This window comes from Chelon labrosus (assembly GCF_963514085.1).
Source record: "Chelon labrosus genome assembly, chromosome: 19".
In the NCBI taxonomy this organism is placed as follows: domain Eukaryota; kingdom Metazoa; phylum Chordata; class Actinopteri; order Mugiliformes; family Mugilidae; genus Chelon; species Chelon labrosus.
Window position 1 is genome coordinate 12,913,120 of NC_140352.1, and position 27,866 is coordinate 12,940,985.

The following is a 27,866-nucleotide window of genomic DNA, read 5'->3' on the forward strand; positions in this document are numbered from 1 at the left end:
ATGCAGTCTCTGTTCGGCGGAGGGGAGCTGGGGCTGCTGGGAGGAGGCGGCGACGCAGGGGGCCTGAAGGAGGATGGCTGCGGCAGCGTGGCGTGGCGGTCCTCGCCCCTGCCCCACGACGACGTCTACTCGGCCTCGCACTTTGCCCTCATCACCGCCTATCAGGACATCAAGACGAGGCTGGCTTGCCTGGAGCGAGAGAACACCAGCATCAAGAGGAAGCTCAAGATCTATGAGATCAAGGTGAAGGGTTCACACTTCAAAGATGTATTCTGAAAGTTTGGAAAACTAATCATCATAGTTGTTTTTGTCCATTCGGTATCAGACAGAAGGGTGACAAGGATGAGGCTAGTTTGTTTTTTTGTCCACTGACTCTTGGTGTTTTCCATTTATATTGAGGCCTTGAGATCGTACACAAAGATGAAAGCAGAGAGAGCTTTGCAGGGCTGTGATCCTGAACTATCAGGAGAATAAACATGAGTCTAAAGAGGAGGGAATCCTTCAGCTGGATATAGAGGGCAAGAGATTTAACTCAGATCGCTTGTGAAAGTAACATTGAGTCACAGTTTTGAAAAAAAAAAACACTAAGAGATCTGAGAAACGGAGCGAAAAAGACTCAGATGAAGCCACAAAGCTCGGCTTGAAACAGAATTAATAGATCACAAGCCAAAGCAACAAGCTAAAGTAAAGTAGCACTTAGACTTAGTATCAATAAGAAAGAAGCGATGCTGATGTGTCTTCTGTCAGTTTTGGTTTGGCTTGTTTCAAACACCAGGAAGAAGCAAAAGTTAAGGAATCCATTACACTGATTGATGTGGCACTTCATTTCTTAAACACTCAATTAATCATTCTGTCCCTAAAATGTCATAATTTCTCACATGCTCAGAGTGATGCGTTCAGCTTGGTTTGGTTGATCAACACCCGACAACTTGCTACGAATCTAAGTGACTCAGAAAACAAGCAGATACTAACATTTAAGGGAGTTGGAAACAGATAATTCGTTCCATTATCTGCCTGCAAAGAAATGACTGAAACCATTAATCGTGCATCAAAATAGCTGCCATATTGTCAAACTATAACGCTTTCAGTTCCTCTACCACACTGTTATGTGCTTTTCCCCCACAGTCCCAAACCCCCAGGAAGATTAAATATGGATTTCTCTCTCCTTGGCTGCTCTGTTGTGATTATTTTCACAATCGAACTACAAAATGAGTTTAAAAAATGAGTTTAAAAATTGCTGCACAAAATGCTAGCAACATTTGCTATGGATACCCATCTGCCAACATAACCTTTATCTCCCCGAGACTTAATTTAATTGTGGTTCCTCTGGTGGGAGCACAGATTTAAACAAATGCTTTTAGGGAGATGGGCGACATTTCACTCGACCTGGGAGAGATTCAAAACTACTCAAAGTTCTACTGTCAATCGTTTCACCTTTAGACGCTGTTGGACGTCATGTGGTATTAGATTAATTTCAACCATGGTCTTCAGGTGGCTTTTTAACTTCTGACAAACTACATTCACATCCAGACGGTGAGGATATCCCCACATAGAGCCAGTTAAGGAATCACACAACTGTTTTAAATCCTGTGAAATCGCAAATCATAAACATGTTTTTAACCTATAACACAAACCAGAAACCTGCTGACAGTAGCAATATTGATTGGATTCATTGCATCAATATAATGTACTGGTGAAATCAGTGGGGAGTCGGCAGGGAAGCAGCAGCTGTGCATGAAGAATGATCATGTCAAAGGGCTGCGCACAGTTCAAAGGTGCTCCCCCGGTGGGCCAGGAGAGCTCAAGCATCGAGAAAACAAGCCGAGTTCTCTTAAGACGACGAGCGGGGCTGCTCTGCATCGTCTTACATAAAACACCAGAATATCAGCTGAGCTGCTCGGCTTAAACCCAGCGACACCGTGAATGTTTCTGCGCAGCCAGCAGACCCGCAAGTTTGTTGGTGGAAATCTGACTTCTTTCCGGTCGGATGAGAGAGCAGGTGAAGCAGAAATCCACCTCCCAGCAGTAGCTGGAACGGCACACAGACTTAACGGGGGTAGACGGCGCAAATGAGCGTAAAAGGAACAACGTGGGTGGACGGAAAATGAGGAAAAAGGGAAGAAGAAGAAGTGGAAAGAGGAAGAATGGGCGGCAGATGGAGAAATGAGGGAGTAAAAGGAGATAATGATGTGAGGAGCAAGGGAGATATGAATTGTTGAAATTAAGCACAAAGGAGGATTAGAGGGGAAAAAATTAATTTCTGGATATTCTTCTGATTATGCTTAGTCTGTGGTGTCCTACTTATTCTAGGAATTATATAGCAGTGGAGCTGAAATGTACCCATTTACCCCGCAGCTTCTGGTGTACTTCAGGTACATGACGCAAGAGAGAAATATCAACAGTTTGCCTGAGAGTGGAGACAACAAAATGTTTTAAGGGTTATCAAAGAGGCTGTCGTGTTTAAAAAGCTGATTCAAAAAGATGCAAGCTGTTGCCACATTATGGTCGACTATGGATACGGTCGGAGGCTGTTAGAAGCGAAGGCCTGCGCGATCGGTAGCTCCAGAAAGCTTTGATTCTGGGGGGGAGGGGGGCATAAAACTTCTATGATTGATGTGTTTAATACATTCTGTTGGCCTCCGCCGGATTGATTTTTTATTTTTTTTTCCCGGTAAGGAAGGGCAGAGATGAAAAACTGCAAATCGCTGGAAACGCGTCGGGAGAGGAACGCCTGAAATCCTGCATCCTTTTAGCGAGCAGCTGTTATTGAAGGCCTCGGGCTGCCACGCTGCCGTTTACTTACTCAGAAGCGGCGGTTTGTTCAGGGCCCGTTTCCAGAGAGACAGGTGTTGGTTTTGGGAGAGCAGGTGCAGATGTTGCCTTCACACCTGTGCCCATGTAAATACGGTATGTGGCTTTTTATAGATCTGGATAATCAGTGGAGGGAAAAGAATCAAAACACTGACTCATGGTATTATTTAACATCTGACTTCTATTGTTACACAATTATATGGATTATTTTCTGTTATTTTAAGAAGTGTGGCTGCAAGCTCTCTCCAGATTCCTGGCTTCAGCAGCTGTAATGAAGCAGATGGACGCGCTTCCTTCTGCACTGAACATGATTCGAAGCGAGGTTGTTCTCCAGTTTAGAGTACCCGGCGCTCTGCGGCTTGAGAATTCGAGGTTCCTCAGGGGAGGGGGGGGCTGCCCGTGTTGCAAGCATTTACTGTTAAACTGAACAGAGAGAGGTGTTCTGCTAAATGGAAAAGGGCTGTTTGCTCCTCAAATAGACATTGCCTCAGCAATGACTTCACTGAGAAAATGAAAAGCCGTGCGTGCTTATGGCAGCCACTCTAAATGTAAATGTGTTCATTTAGATTGAACGACACGCGCTTATATAACTTGTCTTGTTTCTATTGCAGCACTCGGCTAACAACAAGGCAAACAGCTTATTCTAAAACATTAGCTCATATTCTACATAATCAGTCAAATGAGTGTAAATGTAGCTGCATATAGTGTAATTATACACGCACATTTTAAAAGTTTTGATTCATTGTCGCACCTCTCTTTTCCCTTATTAACATACACCGATCAGGCATAACATTATGACCTCTGTCCTAATACTGTGTAGGTCTTCCTTGTGCCTCCAAAACAGTTGTGACACATCAGAGTTAGTGGGGCTTTGGATCCTGTGGGTTGAGGGTAGAGGCCTCTGTGGATCATCCTACAGATACTTGATCAGTTTGGGATCTAGTGAATTTGGAGGCCAGGTGCTGTTCTTCTTTTTTAGTTGTTAGTAAAGCGTTTTTGTGTGCGTGCCTGTGTCAGACTGCATCCTGCTGGGGATGGCCGTTGCCATCAAGGAGTGTCATTGCTATGGGGTGGGGGTCCCTGGTCTGGTCTAGGTGGGTGCTGCATATCTAAGTAACATCCACACATATGTCTGGTCCAAAAGTTTCCCAGCAAAACATTGAATTGTCACAAGACGATCAATGTTACTTACTTCTCCTGTCAGTGGTTTTAATGTTGTGGCTGATTGGTGTATACAATACGTTTCCTCACGAATGATGAGTTGCTGTGGGGCAATAAGATGGAAATGTTTTCTCCTAAAGCAGATACTATGTCTTTCTCATCTTCAACAAATCCCACAAACCTGACAAATCAACTTTGACTTGATCCGTCGTAAAAGGACTTCGGGCGCATTCAAGGACTTATTCCTCTTTGACCATAGAGCTCTACTGTTGTCAACACATTAGTAAATCACACCGCTGCACTGGTTGACAAGTTCCTTCATTACCATGAACACACACACACACACCCTCTCGTACACATTGCTCTGCTGCTGGAAACACTCATTATGGCACTAAATGTGTATTCACACACCGCTGAAAATAGTGGCAAACAAATGCACCACTCACTCCTGCGTGAATACGTTTTCCTTAAAAGTACAGCTATTGGGCCTGTCTTTAAAATAAATAAATAAATGAAACTATATATTTGTGACAGATTTTTCAACTTGGCGGCGACATAAGAAAGCATCAGGACAGATTATCTCAATGTTGGTGATTATTGGTCTTTTTGTGGGATTTGCTGACAGTAATAAAAATAAAGACTATCGGTGGCCTTAACCTTTAAGTCTAAAGCTGGGCTCAGACTAGAGGAGTCTCCCTGAAATCATTCCTCCCGATGGTCGACGGAGAAATCCGGTCCAGACTAATGGGCGGGCTTACAGATCCACTCCGAAACCTCCCAGCCTGCTTGCAGACCCATCATGGCCACCGTGATGGCCACCACCACCAATAACAGAAGCAAGTCTAAAAGCACACAGAGCAGTTGACGTCTGGATGGTAGCCAGCATACAACCATTTATATTGAACCCTCACCTCCAGTTCGTTCTGAACAATAGACAGTTATGTTGAGGCTGCGAAGTTTTCTAAAGATGAAGTAGGTTCTTCTTCTTCTTTTCCACCTTCCTTGTTTTGTCTTTTCTGGTTGTTTCCTTTATCAATAGCAAGTACGGGAACTCCTGACTTGTCATTGACAAGTGCAAACTCTGGAGGACGCAGTACGGTCATACATTCTGGGATACTTGACTGTCCCAAGATATATCCCAAAGCATCCTCTATAAAACGAGCGGGGCAAGAGCACATGTGGGCACTTGGTCTGTACTTGGTTCAATGGTACTTTGAATTGGAACAATACTTGGGCATCGACTGATGACGTTTCACAAGAACACGTATTAAGAGACATCCTTTGGCTGGATTTGGAGATTGGAGTACGGATCAGTAGATTTGCAGCAAGTTGTTGGACCTTTGTCCCTGTTTTGTTTACATCCACTTCTCCTTTAGATTCAGTGATGTGGTGCTTTCAGTGCTCTTGTATCTGGCTTGATAATCAAAATAATATCCTGTAGAGTGCGGATATTTTCAAACCCTGTAAGTAAAAGTTTTAGATAAGAAAGAAGAATATCTGTGATGCTCAAGTGTGTGAAGGAACACGACTTCTAAATCATTTTAAATCTCCTGTAGTCTAACTTAAAAGTACAGGGACGATGGGGAGCCATTCACTGATGCTCATGATATACAGTGAAGCAGTAAACACTGCAGGGCAGCACGCATAATTTTAGAAACACAGTGAGGAGGCCGTTCATTCCACTAAATGTAATCAGGGTGCCCGACATATTGTAAATTGCCCGACCGTATTCTTCACATGAAAAACTCATTTAGAATAAAATAGTAATCAGTGTGATGAGACGAGGCACACCCCTGTCATTTGAGAAAATTTTATGTGCAGCGTCTGTGCTAACATGACTGGCATAAAAAAAATAAATAAATTAAAAAAAATGAACATTGGAGAAACCACCCTTGAGCTAATAGAGGGTAATTTTGAAGAAGTGTTTCATCACTTTCTAGAGTTCTGACAAGGCATTTGAACAGAGGGACGGATATTAGAAAATATGACTGAAACGGCTCGCTGTGGAAATGAGTTTAGACTGAAAAATAAAATCTAGTTCAAGTAAAAAGAAAGACATTAGTTAAAACAGCCTGATCCTCCTGGTGATATCTGGGCCAAACAGAAGTTGCAGTTGTTGTAAGATGAATATTTTATGATCCCCGCGTGAAATCATGAAACATTTCTGAATACAGCTGAAAAGAAATGGGATATAATCAAACTAACAGAAACAGAAATAAGAAAAATGTCTCAATCATTGGTACATCCAGCCTCAGCTATGCCTTGTTCTCCACATTCTGATTTCTGTAACTCCTTGTCGTCTCTGCAGTTCCCTATGATCAGCGAGTTTGGGGAGGACACCAACTCCTACTGCTCTTTTGAGAGCAAGGAGACGGCGCTGCTGCACTCAGAAAATGGAAACCTGCAGCAGAGAGTCAACGTCCTGACCCACGAGGTAAGAGCACGAATGAAGACCAAAAGAACAAAATGTGAGCCAAGGGAGATGCCAGATCGTAAAAGAATAAAAAAATATATATATTTTTTTTTAAAATAAAGTGGAATTCTGCAGAAATCCCCCTCTTCATGTGAACTAATTGAATTAAAACTGAAATCATCCCAGCCCCAGTGGACATACGCTGAGAGATGTCCAGAGCTAATTAAGAGCTAAAGCTGCTGTCTGAGCAAAATTACTGAGATTGGGTGTTTTTCAGAGACCGTCCAAGGAGCAGTGTGACATGGGATTTTCATACCAGTCAGTGTTTTATTTTTGAGACGTGGCCAAGATTTCGCTGAATATGTACGCCTTGAGAAAATTAAAAGACAATATATATAGATAACTAGCTTTAAAATGGATTGGTGTTATTTAAGCATGTGTACCTGCTACACACACACCATATTTCAGAAAGCTTGACAATCCATTTTTACCTCTCACTTGTGTGTTAGTGTTGTCAAAAACAGCCTGGAGTAAGAGAATAGAATGGCAGCGCCCATAATGTGCTTGGACTACTCATTCCCCTCACTTGCAACTCCACTGTTTCGATGACTGTGTCAACGAGCGCGTGGGGAAATGGAAATGAAATACGACTGACACAGGAAGGCCGTGGTAAAACTGGTAACGGCAGCAGTGGCAGCGGCAGCGGTGGAAAACAGCTAGAGAGGAAAGACAAAGGAAGGAAATGGTTTATGGGAGCGGGAGGAGCGATTAGCGCGGGACACACAAGGTCGCGGGGTTCCGGCACCGGGCGGTCGTAGTGATGAAATGTCCACGGCTCACAGGGCGAGCTCCACTGGGACGCGACCCCCACCACATCCACACATTGACACGGGCGCAAACAATGCCGGCGTGTTTAAGTGGCGACCTCCAGTCATCAATGAGAAGTAGAGAGAGGTGACGTATTGTCTGTCAGCGCTGGAGCGAGAAGTTTCCTCAGACAAGGGAACAACTTACCAAATATTCGACACAACAAACCAGTCCAGCCTGCAGCATCTAGACTGAAGTGCAAATATAAAAGGTGATAATGAGTACTTCTTTATATACTGTGCATACTTGGAAACCTTCTTTCTGTGTACAAGCCTTAACAGACACATAGCTCTTAAATAATCCTCCTCTCTCCGTCACGATGCTGTTGACATGCTGTCCACGCCTTGCTGCCAGTTTTCCACAGGCATATGTTACCATAGACACACCGAACAGGCCTCAGCAGTGATATACCTCTTCGTCCTCTCTGTTTATCTCGCTCCCCTGTCACGGCTCGCTCTCTCATTCTCCACGTCGTCTAAAGTGGCCATATTCTTCAATAAAACCCTCACTTGTGCCCTCGCCTGCAGCGAAAATCTCTTCATTTCACTCAATTTGGTGAATGTCCCTGCCCTCGGATCTGTCAAATGCTATGTCATTATAACATCCACTCACATTCATCCTCTTATTATAGCGAGCTGGAAGAAGACTAGATCAGCAACACATCAAGAAACTCTTCTTCTTTTTTAACGTTATTGTCGAAACCAGGATTTATTCATGTGAGATGGGGGCAGGCGCCGCTACATGCTGAGGTGTCAAGAACTCAGTGTCCTAAATTTGCTCGGTTACACAACAGTTTCTTAAGAGACACATTTGATGACGCTCACAAAGGAAGTTCTCAGTGTTTTTTCCCCCCCTTTCTTTTCTCCTTGTGATGAAGTTTGAAAACTGACAAAGAAGGGGGGCAAAAAAAAAAGAAAAAAGTAACGCTTCTCTTTCTTTCTCTGCGTCGTCTTTCAGCTCCAGAAGAGAAAGGAGAGAGAGGAGCAGCTGGAGGACGTGATCCAGGCCTACGAGAAGATTCACATGGAGAAGAGCAACCTCCAGAGGGATCTCGACAAGATGGTCAGGGCCATTATTCAGTTCACTGCACCGTGCATTCCTTATTTCACAGTAGCTTTACGCATAAGCCTTATGGCTCATTAATTAAGTGTTGCAGCTTCTCACTCTGCTAATGGGGATCAAATATGAAAAGCAAAACTCATCATGAAACATCATGAACACAAAATATGTTCAATTTAATTCAGCGTGAGGGGGTTGCGGCCGTCTTTCATGGTTAGTTACTGTTAAGGAAAATCTTAAACGGCAATGTAAGGCAACAATTTGGCAAAGGCTTTTTTCTACTATTCCTATTTCCCAGGTTTTCAAAGGCTTAAGACACTTAAGGACTGTACACACAGAGAAGTTAACAGCGATGTGGTGACAAGAGACCATGAATGTTAATGAAATTCAGCGAGTTGAAGCCGTGACAGGTAAAAAAAAAAAACCTTTGCCAACACAAAGTAGGCGAGTGAGAGTTGAAAAATATCTCAACTTGGAGGTGATAATCATTGGAAGCAACTAGTGCAGTTGACTGACATACAGTGAAGCAAGTGTTCCTCAAACTCTTTCGTTAATTAAACACTTTCCACCACATTCACCACGCTGACAGCCGGCCTGGATCGACCGGGTGAACCTAGACGAAGCGGCGGTGACGCTGATAGAATTTTCTGTCTCAAATAGAGAGCGGTGACGGCAAGAAGAGCCGGCTACACCCATATCCTAGCAATATTTTTTATGTTCTGCTTGTGACATTTGGGGTGGAAAATATCCAAGAGGCTAAAACCGACAAGCAACCAACTGTCAGCTACAAACTGACGGGCGAGGAGTGAACTGCTTTATGTGGACAGGGCTTAAAAGTCAAGATATCTCTGCTTCATGTGATATTACACAATTTCTGGCAGTGCAATACAACAGCACCTGTATTAACCCTTTAAAGGAAGGTCACTCCATCCACTGCGTCGGGATATGTGACTGAAAACTATAAATTGATTCTCCTCTTTAACTCTTTCGGCGTCTATAATCCTGCTGCATATTTCAAAACACTGCACCGTATATTTCCCAGTAGTGGAAGTTTAATTCTTAAGTCTGTGCAATAACATGAACTCATAATATCCTGTTCATTGTAAACGAAGGGGACAGTAACTGGAGATTAGCTCTGAAGACACATTTGCCTCCATCAAACAAACAAGATGAGCAAAAAAAAAATAAAAAATGTGCTTCAGTCGTGGATTTAAGACTGTGCTGCTCGTTTCGAGGTAACTGCCTTCTGAGAAAATATTTTTCATTAATTCTTGTATTGAGAAAGTTCTTGAGAGAAAAAAAAGCAGTTTCAAAGTCATTTATTGAAAGTTCTCCTCTAGTACAAACAGAGACTTTGAGTTTGTTTACCTGTAAGAGGACATACTCTACCTTAAAAAAAGAAATCATTGTTTAAGAGATTTAATTGCGCAAATATTGTATTTCTTCTACAAATTCTACAACTTTGCTTTTGTAGTAAAGGATATCGCTCGTAGATTTCACACTGCGAGAATCTCGCTTTTTGAAACTGCTTACAAATGAAGGTCGAATCAGACCCGGCAGAGGCTTCCAACTGAACAGATTGGACGGCCAGTCTTTCCCAGATGCCCTCTGTGATAATAAACGTCTCTTACGAGAGCGAAGTCCATCACACAGAGCGGCCTCAGCGGTTTTATGTGGTCCGGGTGATTAGAGGAGGGAGTGCGCCCAAGATGTTGGAACAGCCACATGCCAACCGGTCTGACACCGTGCCAGTGTCACTTGAAGCTGGGGCGGGCTGTGATTGTTAAAACGTCTCCATCTACCTACTGGATGTCAGTGACCTTTAAACTTCCAGACTTTCACTCACCTGCTCATCTACGTACAGAACTGAACCAATGCCACGAATAGCGGTGTCGCCGTCAGTCCTTAGGGTGGCCTGGGTATATGTTCTAATCAGTGTTTGTATCATTGCACAGGAATATTTTCAACCAGGGACTCATCGCTTCATCAGAAAAAAAAAAAGATATGATCCATGTATAAGTTAAAAACATACAGTAGCTCATCTAAGCTCTCAGAAGATGTACCAGAGATACTGAACCCTCCTTGTATGACGAGGGTATGTCAATGATTGCATCTCAGTTCTTTTTTGCATTAAAAACTAGACTAGAAAGGGACGTGCTGGCATCACGAAAAGTAATCATGATGAAATAAATTACACTATTTGTCCATTGGTCTGTGATATAAATGCAAGTTCTGTATGATTCCCGTAATTTCTATCATTTTGTAGTCAAAATCACTGAATTTACGGACAAGGAGAGACGCAAGTTTATCTTCTAGCCTTGTTTATCTGACAATAAACCGCACTGAAAAAGTAAGACACGAGGCAGCTAGTACCTCTGCCTCATGGAAGAGGGCGTTAGTGAGCCACGAGTGTTGCTCTTCTTCTATGCTGAGTCAACTGCACAGCCATGAAAAAGTCAAAAATGGAAAAACTAGACCTTCAGTCAAAACAGGAAGTGGTAATAGATGGAAGATATTAGGTTTAACAGTCTGTATTAAAAATATAATTACTGCATGGGTGATTATCTTTCAGCTGGCAACAAGTTGCTTAACCCCAACTGGTTAAGTAATCATGTCAAAAGACGCATCCCGTGGTTGTGGAAAAGATGAAAAGATGTCTGGAGACCTACAGTGTTATAATGTTAAGCCTGATCTGTGTATGCTGTAGCTGCCACAGAATGTATGTATAAAACCTCGGTAAATATTTGAATCTTGATGTTTTCTCATTAAGCTCAGAAAATCTGTGTAATTACAGACCAGCCTGGTGGAGAAGCACGTCGAGCGCATCCTGAGCCTGGAGTCAGCTCTGAGGCAGAGAGAGAACTCCCTGCAGAAACTCAACATGCAGCTGCACAGCAAAGACATGCAGTATCTGCAGCTCCACGCCGGCCCAGACACACACAGTAAGGGACTGTTCCATCTTGAATCTTGATCAGTATCTGTACGTGAGGCCCACACATTTAGATAGCAGTATCACCACCAGGCGGTTATGGTCCCAATCAATGCCGGCTGCACAGGGAAATAAATAAATAAATAAATGATTTGATGTGTGTGCCTACAGTTAAAGAAAGGAAAGGAGAAATTAAGTCAGAGATCATTTTTATCATTCCAATCATCGTTCAAGCTAGAAATCTTATGGATATGCATTTTATTTTAACTAAATAAGGTAGTTGCAGAACTAGTCTAGCATGTCTCGGCAAGATTTAGAAAACTTGACGTATAAATGAAAATATGTTGCATTGCAGCCCTTGACAAATGAGTTAACATACGGACAATTAAGCTGAGAAGTGCAGGGTAAATCTTTCTGTTATTTTCTCTATATAAATTCCTATACTGGCTCAACAGTAGTTATGTGATTTTACACTGACAAGAAAGGATTGGTTGACGAAGAATAAGAGCTGAACTTGGCTACTATGGAAAGAAAAAGTGGAGTTACACATGTAACTACAGCTCTATGAATTCAAAAAATGAAACCGGGCCTAGGAAGGAAGAGACAAAGAAACATTTCTGATGTTCCAGATAAAGGTAGCTCTTCATTCAGAGGAAGTATTACAGCCTAAAGAAAGAGATTGCTCGACTCAGGACAAGCACAAATTACACAGAGTTTAAAGAAGAGACTGACATATACACTGCCAGAAGGGGGAGATAAAACTTCCTCGCTCTAGCTTTAAAAGGACAGTGGGCCATATTTTTCAAGTGAACTGCATCTTCAGTACCATGAATGACTTAAATGTTTCATCTCACTCCTCTTTCTGATCCCATCGCGTGAGTATAGCTCATCGTTAGCTCTGTTCCTGCATATTAAGCTCAGATTTTTTAACTAATAACTGTAGAGTGAGTTTTTAATAAGAGGAGACCTTTCTACATAAACCACAAGTGCATTCTCACTGCTCTTCTTGCCTTATATTTCATCTTTGATTGAATCCAAGATTCTGTCTAGAACGGTGTCTAAATGAGCTCAGGTTAAACCTCCGTCTGTCAGAGAATCAGCTTTGGCATTTTGTTCCTGCTCCTCAGGCACAGTCGCAGAAAAAGGAGAGCCGTAGTCCATGCGGGTTCCAGTGATTGAAATGGACTCCTTCTGGCTTCCAAAATCATCTGCACCGGAGTGATTTAGACTGTAAATTTTGAGAATTCATCTGTATCATTCATGCTGTTGCCTCCATCTGTACTGCCAAGTGATCTCTATTGTGACTTGCGTGCGTTACCGAATGCTCGCGAGATAATTTGACTTATTACAATGCAAATGAATTCCCGTATCAGAAATGCATGATCACTTTCAACGGCGCTTGGAGCGAGGCAGGTCACTCCATCGCATTCACTTAGCACGCGAGAGAAAAAGTGTCCGAGTAAACTCGTAAATCACTCAGAATTGTGGATTTTAAAAACCATGTCGGCGCAATCCATCACTCTGAGGCTGCAGCAGTGAATTTAAGGGAGAATATGCAGTCCACCACTGCTGTAGAAGAGGTTCTGCCAACTTTAGTTGTTCGAGAGCGCGTAGATGCTCAACTCTACCCCGTTCAGCGACGTGGGTGGCTGAAACATGGAAAAAATGTGTCACCGTAACCTTAGCGGATACATGATACTGATCGTATACCTTGAGGAGGAGGAGGAAGAAAAATTTTGCAAAGGCACCAAACCGTCACATATATTCAAAAATGGGCGTTTAATTTGCGTGTGTATATTCGAAGGTAGAAATGCTGATAAAGGCCTGCGCATGAATGAGGGAGATGGTGCAAAAATATGTGGTTGTACAGCCTGTGCACAGTATGTTTGCACCTGTGACTACACATATGAGTGTTCTGGTGAGGAGGCAGGAGCTGCTGGGATAAAGAAAAAAAAAAAAAAAAAAAAGATATTGCTGTGCTGTTACAGTGTCTTCTGGCTCAAGGACTGAGTCTGTGTGAGCGGAGCTGAATCAATAACATGCCCACGCAGATCACATCACCCAGGTACGAACTGAAAGATGCTGGCCTTGGAAGAAGTCAGCACTCTTGCTCTTTCATATTCATCTATTGTACAGCAACTGCGTACAGCAGCGCTGCATCAGTCAAAGGAAAGGCAATGAAAGCGTTTTGTCTCCCCCTGACTCTTCTCATTATTCCTCACAGTGCTGGACTGCCCAGCCCTGACCCTCCAGAGCTCCCGCAGCCTGGACACCCTGTCGGACCTGAAGCTGCAGCGCCTGGAGGCGGAGCTAGAAGGGGTGCGGCACGAGGCGCAGGGGGCGTGTCAGCGGGAAGAGGAGCTGAAGGCGGAGTGTGAGAGACTGAAGGACGAGATGAGACAGCTGCAGAACAACCAGAGGGAGAGGGTCGGTGTTTGCTTGATTTAACGTTTACTGCAAAATACTCTCATGTGATGCATTCCATCAAATGCCCTTGACGATTTTTGATCAAGGTCACGACAAAAATCTATCTTGACAGAATATTTATACTGAACAGTTCTACAAAAGAAAACTTAAAATCTAACATTTTTCCTTTATAAAGTATGTATTTCCACACTTAAACGGTGCTTAAAGTTTGAATACAGCATCCACAATAGAAATGAAAACGTGACAGTAGTGCGCTGAATATCGAGTTCCCCTTTCATTTACAGATCTTCATAGTGAGTTTCAGCTCGTCGTTTAGGGACCTGCCTTCCTGTTCTGATTCACTGTCACTGCTTTCATAGTGTATTTTTTTTAGCCACAGCAGACAGGTTCAACAAAACCAAAACACTGTACACTACTTGCTCAAGACCAAACCACAGACACAGTTAGGAGGAGCAATATTTCCCCTGTCGAGTTGGTAGTGACCCAACACAGAGCAAAAAAAGAGAATGAATCTCGGACTCACACGGAAACTCAACTAATCAAATGACGATGCTGCTCCATAGCTTTCCTTTCTGTTCTGTTGAGTTTCAGCTGTTTTTATAAATCATACAGGTAAAGTATATACTCATACCTTAAAACAGCAGAATAATCTTGTCCAAGGTGCTAGTATACATATATTCAAGCTGAGATTTTTTATCGAGAACTGATTACAAACTCTTAATATTGACAACAACTGGAAAACAATGCTGACAGAAAGTAAATATGAATAAATAAATAAATAAATATGAACTAATTGTTATGTTGTGATTAACAATGCACATCTGTTTCTCTTCTAAACTATGAATGGTAGCCATGAGGAAGATTCTCAACACTGTCATGTCTCTGGACAGCTTTACATGGTTACTGTGCATTATATATGATAACATAGTACTGGTGTGGCATACCCAGACTCAGTTCTTGATCAGACCGTGAGTCTGGTAACACACCATTTGAATTTTTGTAATATATGTGTTTCTCCAGAGACGGGGAGAAAAAAAAAATACCTCTGCACACAATGTCGGAGCCATTTTTGTTGTAAACAAATTCCACTTGTGTGTAGGACTACGTCGCTGTCACACGTCCGTCCATAACCTCATAATGCCCTCTGAAATGATTTGATTGACCTGTCAGATCTTTGCCGGAGAATAAGGCAAACAAAACATTACATTTAGGTTTCAAAGACTCGCTACATCAGCTGCTACGTCAGTGGCTCCGATTTGTGGAATAGGGTGAAAATTGTGTTGTAGGACTATGACCTCAAAAAACTGGTGCCGGTACATGCTTATGTACTACAACACGACATCCTAGATGATTAATAGTATTATTCAGGGAGCTTAACAGCACCTCGGGGACACTATTTCTGACATCAGTGTCTCCAGTGGAAGACAAAATCCTGACCTTGCCAGTTTAGTGTCAAGCTGTAGGCAAAGATCTGAGTGCATATTAATTTTGTTGCTGAAGGAGGGATGGGAAGATCCTCACCTCTCTCATATTTGAAATATGAAGTATACAGCCAGGGGATGCTTAGCTTAGCTTAGCTTAGCACAAACACTGGGGAATTCCCTGCCTTTTCCTGTCTTTAAGCTAAGCTAACCTGGTTGCAGATACACAGCACGTAGTATTTTCTGTATAGACGTGAGTGATATCCATCTTCTCATCTGACTTTCAATATGTCAGTTTACTTATTAAAATATTATTTTAGTTGCTGGTCATCATCGTCACCTCACACTTTAGTTATTAGTCAGTATAAAGAAAACAAAATCAACTCTCTAAGTACGGTAACCCCCCTTTCTCTGTGTTGGAACAATACCACTTAAAATGATGCTTCTGTTTCTTAGAAACACAAATAGTGGTTGAATAAATATTCGCAACGACTCCCAGGTCCAGTTTCTTACCCCATACATCTTTTTCGGACTCAAACACGTTTGTCTTGATAAGCTCTTGCCGTCAGATTTGGTCCAATATTCCACCAGCACCTGCATGCTAATCTAATTTCACGCTCTACTTCGGCAGGAAATGACTTCTCCGTGCAAGCAGTGTGATGTGGAGTGGATAAAGAAGGTGGGAGACGAACAGTAAGTGACCACAGCAGATTCTCTGGGCGGCGGGAGGAGGGAGGCGAAGGCATAGGATGTGAGCACAGGTAGTACGATGAGAGTAACAGGGTAAAAGTGAAAGATGAAGCATTTCAGCGGGATCTGCAGCTCATCTGTATTTTTAATCTCCTGCTGTGATGTTCTCAGGCCAACCTCCAGGGGCCTCATTAGAAAGCAGACAAACTCTCCATCACTGGCTAACTGGGTTTTATTATTGTGTGGGCTCAACTGCTCCATGTCATGCGCGCAGTATAATTACTATACGTGCATTCAGCTTAATTCCAGTGTTTATGTGTTAAAACGTTTGCTCCAGGATGTTTAGCAAGAGATGGGTCTGAGCAGCAGGGGGCAGTGTAAGAACAGACAAGGACACCTTCCTGTCCATTTCCTCATGTTTGTGTATTTGTTGGCCATCATTTGTCGACACAGCGTCCAGTCTATTATCTATAGATTTATTCTTTTATTTCTCCTCACCTAAAGATGACTCATGAGCGTTCAAGCTGTTGTAGTTACGTCCGGTGCATGATTTGTCAAATTGCCCCAACCAGTCAGTTCATGTTTTCAAGGTGCCACAGGTATTTCTTTTAAAAAACAAAATAATAAAAAAAAAAAAAACTAAACCACAGGAGGTTGGGCACCTGACTCCCACACAGTGAAACCCCAGAAGCGTTTCGATGTGGAGCAAACTGAAAGTAAATGCTGTGGCAGGAGAAGCTGAGTTTTTTTGTTGTTACTAAGTGTTTGATGGAAGCCTACAGCTTTTTCCAGACCTTGGTCACCTTTTGGTTTTTACTCAAAAAATATCACCTACTCCGACTGAAAAGCTCGTGCCTCGTTTCCTGGAGCTTTTTCTTGTAATTGGGCTCATTTAATGTAAACTGCACAGATTGATGTAGAGGATGTTTCATGCGCCGTTGAAGGATATTAACGCAGCGCCTTACATGTCCTTACATTCACCAGAACTTTAAAATTTAGAGACAAGTTTGTTGTTAATTAATGACTTTATCTATGATTTATTTTTAAATTGTTATAATTAAGATATGAATTAATGAGCATGTGCGTACGCAAGAAAAGTTTAAAATTTACATTTCAACACCACCACTAATCTCGTTTTTCATTTTTTCTTTTTTTCCTCGTCATTTCTCAAATTTATTTGCTGTTTTCGTTCTTTCTTTTTGAGAGTCACTAGCGTTTGTGGCTAATTCCACAGCCTCTGACATTTTTCATGCTTATTTGGACTTTCGTTTGCCTCACTCTCGACTAGTAATGTGCTTCCCTCTTCAAACCACAAGCTACGCAAATCGAGAACCTGGCAGCCCCCCCTTCCTCAACACACACACACACAAACTCACCTATACCGAACCATTTAGAGAGACTGACTAATCCATCTTCAGCTTTCAGAAAGTGAGAGCTGTTTCCAATAAATCACAACATGTTTCAGTGGAATTCCCATTCCTCTCTTGGAAATTCAAACGATATTCTAGCGATGTCGGGACTGATTTCTTAAAATTCTTAAATTCTTTTAAAGAGTGCAGCAAGTTGAAGTTAGTTTTTATTTTAATTCACAATTAGACATCAAATTAAAGTGACTTTAAAAAGACAAATGGCGGCACCGCATAGCAAGGCTTGTCACCTGCGTCACAGTAGCTTTTGCGTGAGGACAGTTTGACACCTCTCTGAGTTTAGCTGAAAGTGCTTGATGCACGACGCAAAAGCGTGTGACAAAACATGGACTGCAGAGTGTGAAAAGCTGCCACCGCAGTCTGATGGCCGTTATACACCTGCCCCCTTTCCACAAGATCCAAAAGTCACCCTTTTGCCTTTAAGTGCTGCAAATGTCTTTCTTTATTATACGGGACTTATTATATGGACCAGCAAGTGTTGGCTCAAGGCCGAGGCCATGCCCTTAATGTGAATTGACCGAGCTCCTGTCGATTTGAAAAATAACATTCATCATTGCTCTGAGCCGACAAAGAGAAGTTCTTTTTTTCTTTCTCTGAAACGTCAGGGGTCAGATTTCAGCTCCCACACGCATACGCAGCATATATACACTTTTGTACCGGATCGATTCACTTGCACAAGCCTTTCATCAAGGCTACGCTGGCATTATCACACCCCACCTACACAATTTTTACAGTACGTGTGCACAGGCACACAAGCGAACAATGCATGCAAAAGGAGGTGTGCATGTGGCGAAGGTGCACAGTATTTTTAGACGTACAGGAGCCAAATTACAAACAGCGGACCTGATTTCTCAGGCCTTCTGAAAGAGGCAATGACTGAAATACACTGTTTGTGCACTTGTGTGCAGGTGTTCACACGTGTGACTGAGAGGTGTTGCACTCACACCAGTATCTCTGACAAAGATAAAAACACACTAGCCAAATTGAAAAGTGAGACAGCATAAGTGTGAAAAGGAAGAGATACGTCAAGCTAAATGTCAAGATATTCAGTTTACATCTGCATTTAGTATTAAAGAGCCAGAGCTGAGAGTCACCTGAGAGTGTTGAGGAGAGGAAGACAATACATTTTATGGGTGCTTCGGAGATACCAGTATCATACTACATGCTCCACCCACCATGTCGGTAAGTCACTGAAATGATTGCTATTTTCCTAATGATGCACAAATATTACGCTTTTTTTTTCCAAAGCCGCAAATATGGAGCACCTGCCCTTTTAGCAGGGATGACCCTGAATCATTTAGTACCATCTTCCACCAACTCATGCCACAGATAAGGATTCACTGACGGTGGGTGCTGAATCGGGGCTTGATACCCCCGCTCTGTTTGTGAGTCATAACAGGTTGTTGTTGGAAATCTAGGTGGGCCTTTACCAAACCAAACTAACCAGTGGAAGTTATGACTTGTTTTCATTGTGTCTTTGTTTTGTTTTTTTGTTGAATTGTGGGCTTCCCTGAAATGGGGTCCTGGATTTAAAATAAGCCATTTGAAATTATTATTCTGTGCTAAAACATTAAAAAGAAAAATAGCTTTTGAGTGCACATCTTTGCACAGATATGTGTAAAATGTAAAAAAAAAAAAAAAAAAAAGAAAAGACAAAAGAAGTAGATTGCAGTTCAGAAGTTTATAAAAGAATAATTAGCTAATATAAGAACAACAGTATGCAGCTATTTGTCTAAAGCATGCCCAAGTAGCAGGCTAAGACACACAAGTGGGAAGACTCAATTATGTTAGTCCGTGGGTGAGCCGAGGAAGATATTTTTAATTTGACAAGAGTGTTTTATTCGCTGTGTGGGAAGGAAGCATAAGTGTTTTCTCCTTTATGTTGCAGTGGAAGTTCATATCTGTTCCTGCAGTGTTTTCTGCTCAAGAAATCACCAGGATAGGCAGAAGTGCTATTTGCATTTTCTTTTTTAATCTGCCACAATCTCTATGAACGAATGAGCTGAGTCAAATTCTCTTCAACAAAGTGGCAATATCGGTCAACAATCTGGCGCTCGTGCACAACATCCTCTTTTCACTGGTGTCTTAGCGATGGGTGTTCCAAGTTGCCTGACTTCGTATTCATCCTCACGATGACTGATAGATGAATGCATGACACTTACGATGTGGTTATTTCGCTTGTGAAACTAATGATAACTTATTTTTCTTCTTGTAAGGCCGGTTTATGTATAAGAAATGACTAAAACTAGCAAGGTGAGCACCTTACCTTATCAGATTTCAAGGTTTCATCTTTTACGGTTCTTATAGTAAAGATTCACATTTACCCCGGTTATCGCAAGGTTAGTGCAGGAATGAGTCAATTTCAGATCAAGCCTGAGGAGTTTATAAAAATTGGCAAGACATTTGAGATAAACAGATTGTTATCAGATCTGAGGGTTGCAGAGACTAGCAGTGACTAACTGCTGAAACTAAATCTTCATATCACTCTTCATCCCATCTAAGCCATCAGACAGAAGCGTACAGATGCACATTGTGCTAAGGGATTATTTGTTATATCTACTTGCATAACGCTTGCCTCACATTAACTCGCATTGTGGGATCCGGATCACTTTTCAAGCTAACGAGCCGAGACAAAGTTGGCCCGTTGCTATGGTTAAAAGACACGCAGAATCCTGTAAGCCAGCCATCCTTGTTTACAGTTCTCGAGATAGAGTTGCTCCGTCAGTGCAGCCCCTGAGAGAGTCATGACACATCCTGCACGAAACGGTGTGATATTATGCACTTTGATTATGCACTGTGACGCGCAATCTAAAAATATAAGCCTGTAAGCCTCCCAATTAGCCTTTGATTTTGTGAGGCCATGACGGTGCAACAGAAGAGGATGCAGTTCAGCCGCAGTTTCATTCATTTTACAGTATTTAAACCAATTCTTAAACTGAGATCACAGCACTTGCGTAATTATAAAGTTGTTAAACATAAAAACACACTTCCCTCAACCTTGTATTGTTCCATAATAACAGTGATTATGATAATTGCATAACTGCCTCCATTCTTTTGTCCTCCTTCAGGGTGAACTTGGCTCTGGCCTACACGGAGCTAACGGAGGAGCTGGGACGCCTCCAAGCACTGAGCTCCAAGCAGAAGGAGATCCTGAGGAAAGCCACACAGGAGCAGGCCACTCCAGGTTAGCGTCTACAGCAGATGTTTAAAATACTGCACACAAGTGACGTGGTACAAGATCGTCTCGGGCCGATCACGGACGAGGAAATATTTAGTCCCTTTAAGTTTTCATAAAGTCACATAAGGCCTCTGTTAGTGTTATACATGCTATTATAGAATCATAATCACGAATGCATCAAAGCATAGGAACAGTTTTAATGTTGGAGTTGGACACATCGAGCAATCTTTATATATATATATATATATATATATATATATATATATATATATAAATAAACATAGAAAATTTAGCCATCAAGTAAATTTAATGAAACAAAAACATAGTTGGGTTGGAGCACCATAAAGTATTTGTATTCCAGTAAATGTCCTTAGTTACAAACCAGCATGGAAACACCTGCAGAAAGGCCATACTTTAAATAATTTATACATCATATTTTGCACATTTAACATAAAAAATATAGATGATAAAAATAGATAGGTGCAGGTGCTGGCCCTTTTTAAAATGAAATGCCGTAATATAATACTGATACTAACAAAAAACGAAACCGATTTTTGCCGTTCGTCATTCAAACGTCTTCTTGTTGTGATTTGTCGCTACTGTTTTCTCACTGAAAACGTAAAAGAGTGGGAACCGGCGCTGACATGTTGTAGAGTAAAGCTTAAAAGTGCTAAACAGTAGCAACACCTCTTCCTGCGCACATAGTCACACATATAGCTAATGTCTCGCAACTGTGCATCTACTCCCTACCACAAACCAGAACACATCACATGAACTGACTCTATAGAACTGGAGATAATGCAAACGAACACGCATTGTTTGACGCAGCAAACATGTGGGGAAAACACAGAAAACCCCAAATTGCATTTGACTTTTCTCTGAGATCGAGTTGTGTCACATTAATCCACAAAATTCAGGACGCCAGTTTAATATGGAAGGGGACGGGATTGCCTCTCGGCCGTCCCAAACAATAAATAAACATTTATTTTTTGTGAAATATACAGGGAGCCTGGAATTTGTTTGGAACCATAAAAATCCTCCTGGCCGTTGTACTGTAAGAGTGAGCGCAAATTGAAGAGTCCCATCTGACTTCCTCCTCATTCGGGGAGCGCTGAAGAGCACAAACACCCCCTCCCTTTTAACACCTCAACCAACCCAGCCATAAATGATGTTTCCTCTTTGCGATGGGAAGTGGAGAGCTGACTGACTCATCAACATATCTTGTTATTACAGGAAACACTACAACTGTACTTGTGCAGATAAATCTTTTTATGAACACATAGAGGAACATATGGTGCATTTCTAATAAATAAATTTCCCGGTGCGATGTTTCAAGGCCGGTTTATGTAAAATATGTATTAGCAGGGTTGATGCCGAGCAACTAGAGAGCAATAGATACACCAGCGTCAGCTGCAGTTGTCAGTCATGAGAAGATGTCATATTCCAGCAAAATTAAATAGGTAAACTGGTCACAATTCTTTCTAATTGTGCCTGAAACATTCCCAGACATTTGTGTTTTGGCACAATAATAAAATCTACAGGTTATGTGTGTGGACGCGTGAACGCTACATCCATGCATGATATTTAAAAAATGATTTATTTGCTCCTATAACAGCCTTCGCTCTTCTGGGAAGACATTCAGTTGTATTTATATAGCGTCAATAATAATCTGAATTGTCTTTGTGAAACATAGCACCTGCAACCCCCAGAGCAAGCAGTAGGGCAACGTATCAAGGAAAAACTCCCTTGAGCAGAACCCAGCTAATCTAGTCGCCCTCGTGTCAGGTGTTAAAGGTCTGTGCATTCACATTAGTCACGAGTAAATTCACAAGCTGTTGAAAAACATCGGATCGTTCGCAAACGTGAAAAATTGCTACAAGGCTGGTAAATTGCTGAAAAGGGAAAAGAGAGGTGGGACAGAGTGTAAGGAGAGAAATGAGAAACAAGCAGATGAATTCATACATGCATCTGGATAAAGCATACATATGTGCAGGATATAAGCATGATACTAGATGATGATGATGATGATGATGATGATTATACATGGATGGTGGATAAAAAAAAGATGGATAAAACCCAGCACTTACAGTTTTCATTGTAGAAAAGTTAAGTGGGTACAAATCTCGTAAGGTTATGGCACCAAGGCAGATAATTATGTCTGCTTTTAAGTGTTATATTACTTCCTAGCTAAGTTTGGGCCCTGTTTGTCTGTGGACTTACACAAGAATGTCGAAACAAGAAAACAGCCTTCATCACACTGCTGCTGCCCCAAACTATGAACCACACCATTACCCCATGGTGCAGAATCATAAAAGTATGCGCACGAAGGTGATGCATACTCTTGTTCTTACTGTATATTACTGTAGACGCATGTGTCTGTTTTAAGATGTGTCTGTTCGCCTGTGTTCCCTCAGTCCAGCGTCACTCTCCCATCCACCACCAGCGCCACTCTCCAGTATCACAGCGCCACTCGCCAATCTCACAGCGCCATTCTCCGGTCCCCCCTCCACCGCACCACTCCCCAATCCCACAGAGACGCTCCCCGGTGCTGCAGCGCCTCTCCCCAGACATGCACCGCCGCTCACCCCTGCTGGACGTCAACGACGGGCCGGCCTCTTACTCCTACCGGCCGCCCAGCCAGCACCTGAGAGCCAGCTTCCAGGGTCGTCGCAGTTACTCAGAGGTCGCTGACCCTTCAGCTTACCAGTGCCCGCCCCGCTTCTCTCTGGATCCCGTCTCCACCCTGCCTAAGCCACGGCCCTACATTGAGGGATACCCGAAACAGCAGCCCCAACACGTGGGCTCTCCTCACGGCGGACTGCAGCACAGAGGATCCCCGTCTCCCCATCAAGGTGGCGCAGGAGGAGACGGGGGCCTCGGGGAGAGCTCCATGCGCCACTCCAGAGAGATGCCATTTCCATTGTCAGAGGTGGCCCACCTTCACTTTGAGCCTGCCCCTCCTTCCACGCAGGCGCCCCAGCCCCAACAGTCCTCTGAAGACGAGGACGAGTGGACCTGTCCCCATCCCATCAGCCCTCCGAGGACACTGGGTGTGCTTTCTGCAGCAGTGCCCAGCGGGGTCATGAGGGGACCGGCATCCTGCTCAGCCTTCCCCATCCCTCAGAGGTCTAACACCCTTAGCTGCCACCCCCAGTCGGGGTACATGTCAGCAGAACATGCTCAGTCCTGGCCTTCAATCAATGTGAGTTAAAAACAAATACATTTTTTCACGTGTAAACGCGTATAGCCTGATGTTTTACAATATAAAGCATCGAGTTGCAACAGAGAAACAGTTTATTAAAAGTGCTATTTCATCACAGTTACTGTAGGTAAATCATTTATTTTAAACCCCTTTCTATGAAATGTAACTTTTTCACACTCTGTGTCACAATCATGTCATGGTCACTGTCTTAGTTCCTTTAAAATAATTATTCAAGACATTGAGAAATACACTTCTTTCCGAGAGATGAGAAGTTTGATATTAATCCTATGACTGTGCACAAAGTACAGAGGAGGGGTCATGTTGTAGCCTGACTCAGACAAAAAGGGGGAAACAGCTAACCCTGGCTCTGTCCAGGGTTAAAATATAAGCCTTGTAACAACTTTGAACTCACAAATTACTTTATTCAGAAATTACTTGTATTCACAAATTCTTCACACAGGAACTCCCTAAGTCCTAATCACACATTTTGTTCAACAAGTAAAATACGCTGTGTGAATCAAACAGCTGTCTGGGGTGTGAATTTGTGACTGGGCCCGACTAGTTGTTCCTCCTTGCAACATATTGACTTATGGGGACATTTAAGCAGCTGTAGGGATTATACCGTACCAGACAGTGGAGGCTGGGGAGGATGGATGGGTCAGTGAAACGTCAGACTTTGACACACAAGGCCGCTGTTCTTTTCTGACTTCCTACCAACGTTGTTACTCAAACCGTGACGGCGAAGGGCCTGAAAGGGAGAGAATTTTGTAATAAATTACCTCAAATGTCGGTAGGGTTAATTTTTGCAAAACAATCTCGGCTTGGGCAGTTGCTCCTGATCTCTAGGCTAGAGGATTTATTTGCTGCTGTTAGCGTCGGGTAAGTTTGATAAAGAAGATGAATGCATTACAATATAATTAGTGTGGGAGGAGTGGATCTAAAGAGATGGTAACGGCAAAGGTAACGGGGTGACAGGGGAGGAAAATTAGGATGGATGGGTCCATGAAACGTCAGACTTTGACACTTAAGACCACTGTTCTTTTCCGATGGTCTACCGACCTTGTTGGTTTCCTTTAACCGTGACGGTTAAGGTTCCTCAACCTGAAAGGGGGAACTCCGCTGATTTCACACATCATGTCGTAGGGAGCGCTACTCCATTTTGAGATGGAGGGAAGTTTGTCATGAGTTGCCCTCAAATGTCGGTAAGGCCTTCAAGTTTGCTCTCTGCTTTGGGTTCGAGGCTTGAGCGAACACACCTTGAGCGAGTTTCTGACCGTACTGAAAGCAGTCATGTTTCACTGTGGCTAATTCTGGATAAACAAGATGAATGCATTACAGGAAAATGAGAACACATAGGGATTAACTATATTAGTAGCTCAGGAGAGAGGGCATGCTAGGGAGGATGGATGGGTCAATGAAACGTCCTACTTCTTTTTCAATTTCTATTTCTTATGACTGTGAAGGTGAAGGCTCCTTAACCTTAACCAATTTTACGCATCAGATGTCTGCTGGTTAATTGCTATTTGGGTAAAACACACCTGAATCACTGACTGAACAGTCAGCAATCAAGTTATACTTTGGGTAATTTTGACAGCAGTTTTTTTAACGCTTGTCATTATGTCAGGAGTTTGCTTTCATTTCGTGTTGAGCTGAGCAAGATTTAAAACACCCGGACTCAAGCTCTGTACTTAATGCACAGCCATGAACCTGATATTGATATTCTACTTTCACTTCATGAATTTCATGAAGAAAGCTGATCAGCATCCCAAGATCCTGATCTATTCTTCTATTATTATTATTATTCTCTCTTCTCAATACTGAGCCTGATTACACACAATTTATTGCTACTGAGAGTCTCCACCTGGATTTACTACAAATCGGTCTGTTTCATGCCAAAAACCTGTTGTGTAAGTCTGAACCGATCACTCACCCTGCAGTGACGCAATTTAGTTGCCTCCCACAGAGTGACTAATATTATCCAGTGAGTGAGCTGTGGACTGCTTGCGATTTGTGCTGATGGCTAATGATGTGCGCATGTGCATGTGTCTGTGTCTCGCTCTGCAGCTCTGGATGGAGACCGAGGAGAGTGACATGAGGAGCTGCCCTCTCTGCCAGCTGATATTCCCCGTCGGTTACCCTGACGATGCCCTCATCAAGCACATCGACTCCCACCTGGAGAACAGCAAGATATGATCGCCATGGCAACCGGCCTGCACACATCTGCGCTCTCCTCTTATAGATTATGCGAGAGATGGGCAGACCTGGCCTAATGGAAAGTCAAACAAAGAGGCAATCCGTTTAGCGTGTCAACCAGTTATGTGTCATAATCTATAGGTAGGGATGCAAAATGGCGCAGGTGGGTTTATTTTATTTGGGGAGCACTTAAGCACGGGTCCGTCTTGGATTTGTGAGCCCACATGCAGAGTTCTTTACTGATTGCCCTTGAGACAGATCTGCCTGTATAATCACTTGCTCTGGTTGCTGCTGTTTTGTTATGAGTCTCGTTGTGTGGTTTCAGACAGTTTCGGGTATTGTGTTTTTTTCGCTTCACGGTGTCATACACTTCGATTCAGCAATGTAAACTGAAGAGGAGTTATGAGAGGTACGCTGGCGGGTTCAGGGGCTCTGCATACGAAATAGTTTCAGTATTCATCATTAATGATCAGGGAGGGGCGACCTTTGTCACCACCTGGCTTTAAATAGTCACACTCACTGCAGTGTATGTTGCAGAGGCACCGAGTGCCAAGGGCAATGTCTGGTAGGGCAGTAGCTGGTTTATTGAAATGATCTGACAGTCTTACCAAAAGACATTAGGGAAGGCGATTAGTCATATGAGGAAAAAACTTTAAAAGAGAATGACACGGTGAAGGAATTCCGACTGTCGACGAGGGTTTTGTGCCAGTCCGTTTTCACTTCTCTATAAAGAGGAAGTTCGTTTCCGTGGCAGTTACGAGCGTATAAAACATTCCAGTCTCACATTTTCGCCTGCTGACAAATTAACTCATGAGCTGCTGAAAATGAATCTGAAAGTAAGTTTGGATCAGCCTGATGGCAGTTTTTAGCCAAACACTGTTTTGATGATGCCCTGCAGGGCGGGGCACCGATGATGAGACATCTTCCCTGCAAGTGGAAGGGAAATTTTAGTCAGAGTATACCTTTATGCTTGCAGCCTGTTCAAAAAGTATCTTAGCACTTTAAGTTAGCATAGCCTATATAATGTATCCGTTTTCCGTCCCTATATATATTTTCCACGTGTGATTTACTATTTATATTGTCTATCTGCAAGGCAAAAAAAATAATTAAAAAAAGACAATATATTTTTGCAAACTTTAATGAATCACATGTCTCATGACAAGTTCCTTCCATGTGCTTGCACACTGCTGGAAGAGATGTGGCTCAAAATCCCACCGAACGGGATACTTTTCTGTACAAAGACTTTAAATGATCAGCTGGGATTCTCCTCGGTCTTCCTTGTGATCTGACCTTCACGAGAGTTTGATGTCACGACTGCCCAGACCACCTAACAAAAAAAAAAAGAAAAGAACACACACAGCCGGCTGCATGAGATCAAGACGTCTGACCTGCTTTGAGAAGAAAGTGGCAGGCTTTTTAGTGTACTGTATTTGTATCTCAGAGATCTGATACCAGAAACGTCATCTCGGATTACATCTAAGTTATCTCTGCAGGGTTTGAGCAAAGACGATAACTCTTCATTTGATACCTGGGTTTAATTTTTAAAGAGAATCTCAACTCCAGGTCTGCTCGTGGGACTTGAACTTTTTGAGAATAAAAATAAAAGGAAAAAAGAAACAAATTAAAGTGATGTCAGCTAATCTGAGGCTTTCAGTAACCGGTGCCGTTTCTAATGTAGGGGATGTCCCCACTCAGCCACTCATACTTTTTCAACTGGTTTGAAGTTACTGGAGAGATGAAATGCGGTAGATTAGAGCACACGGGGCAGTGATTGTGGCAGCAGCATAATGGACACGTGTTAAAAGTCAACTCACTAAATCACCACAAGTTCTGGAGGCTTTGACATTTCTATGACGGTTTAGAGAAAAGATTTTCCGAATGGGGGGGAGGGGGTGCAAGGAACAGAAGATTAAAGGATAATTCTGGTTTATTACCACTTGTACCCAATTTTAGTAAGTTTGGACCCTAATCCTGATCATTGTCATCATATAGGTAATTGCAGAAATCTCAGAAAACCAGCATTTTTCTTAGCATTGCTGAAAGAGATGGCAAGTTAACCCCCAACACACTAGTTTTTCTATATTTTTG

At 42.6% G+C, this 27,866-nt stretch overlaps 1 protein-coding gene across 1 annotated transcript; it reads left to right on the forward strand.

Moving 5' to 3' along the window:
* tbkbp1 (TBK1 binding protein 1) lies at positions 1-26,111 on the forward strand (the record flags this gene model as incomplete). The annotated part of the gene is made up of 9 exons (XM_084567658.1): positions 1-243; positions 6,281-6,406; positions 8,210-8,314; positions 11,106-11,253; positions 13,465-13,667; positions 15,720-15,781; positions 20,274-20,389; positions 22,798-23,585; positions 25,650-26,111. 9 exons carry the CDS (start codon positions 1-3, stop codon positions 25,776-25,778), a joined length of 1,920 nt encoding a protein of 639 aa, XP_084423784.1. The 3' UTR covers positions 25,779-26,111.
* Between the last annotated feature and the right edge of the window lie 1,755 nt (positions 26,112-27,866).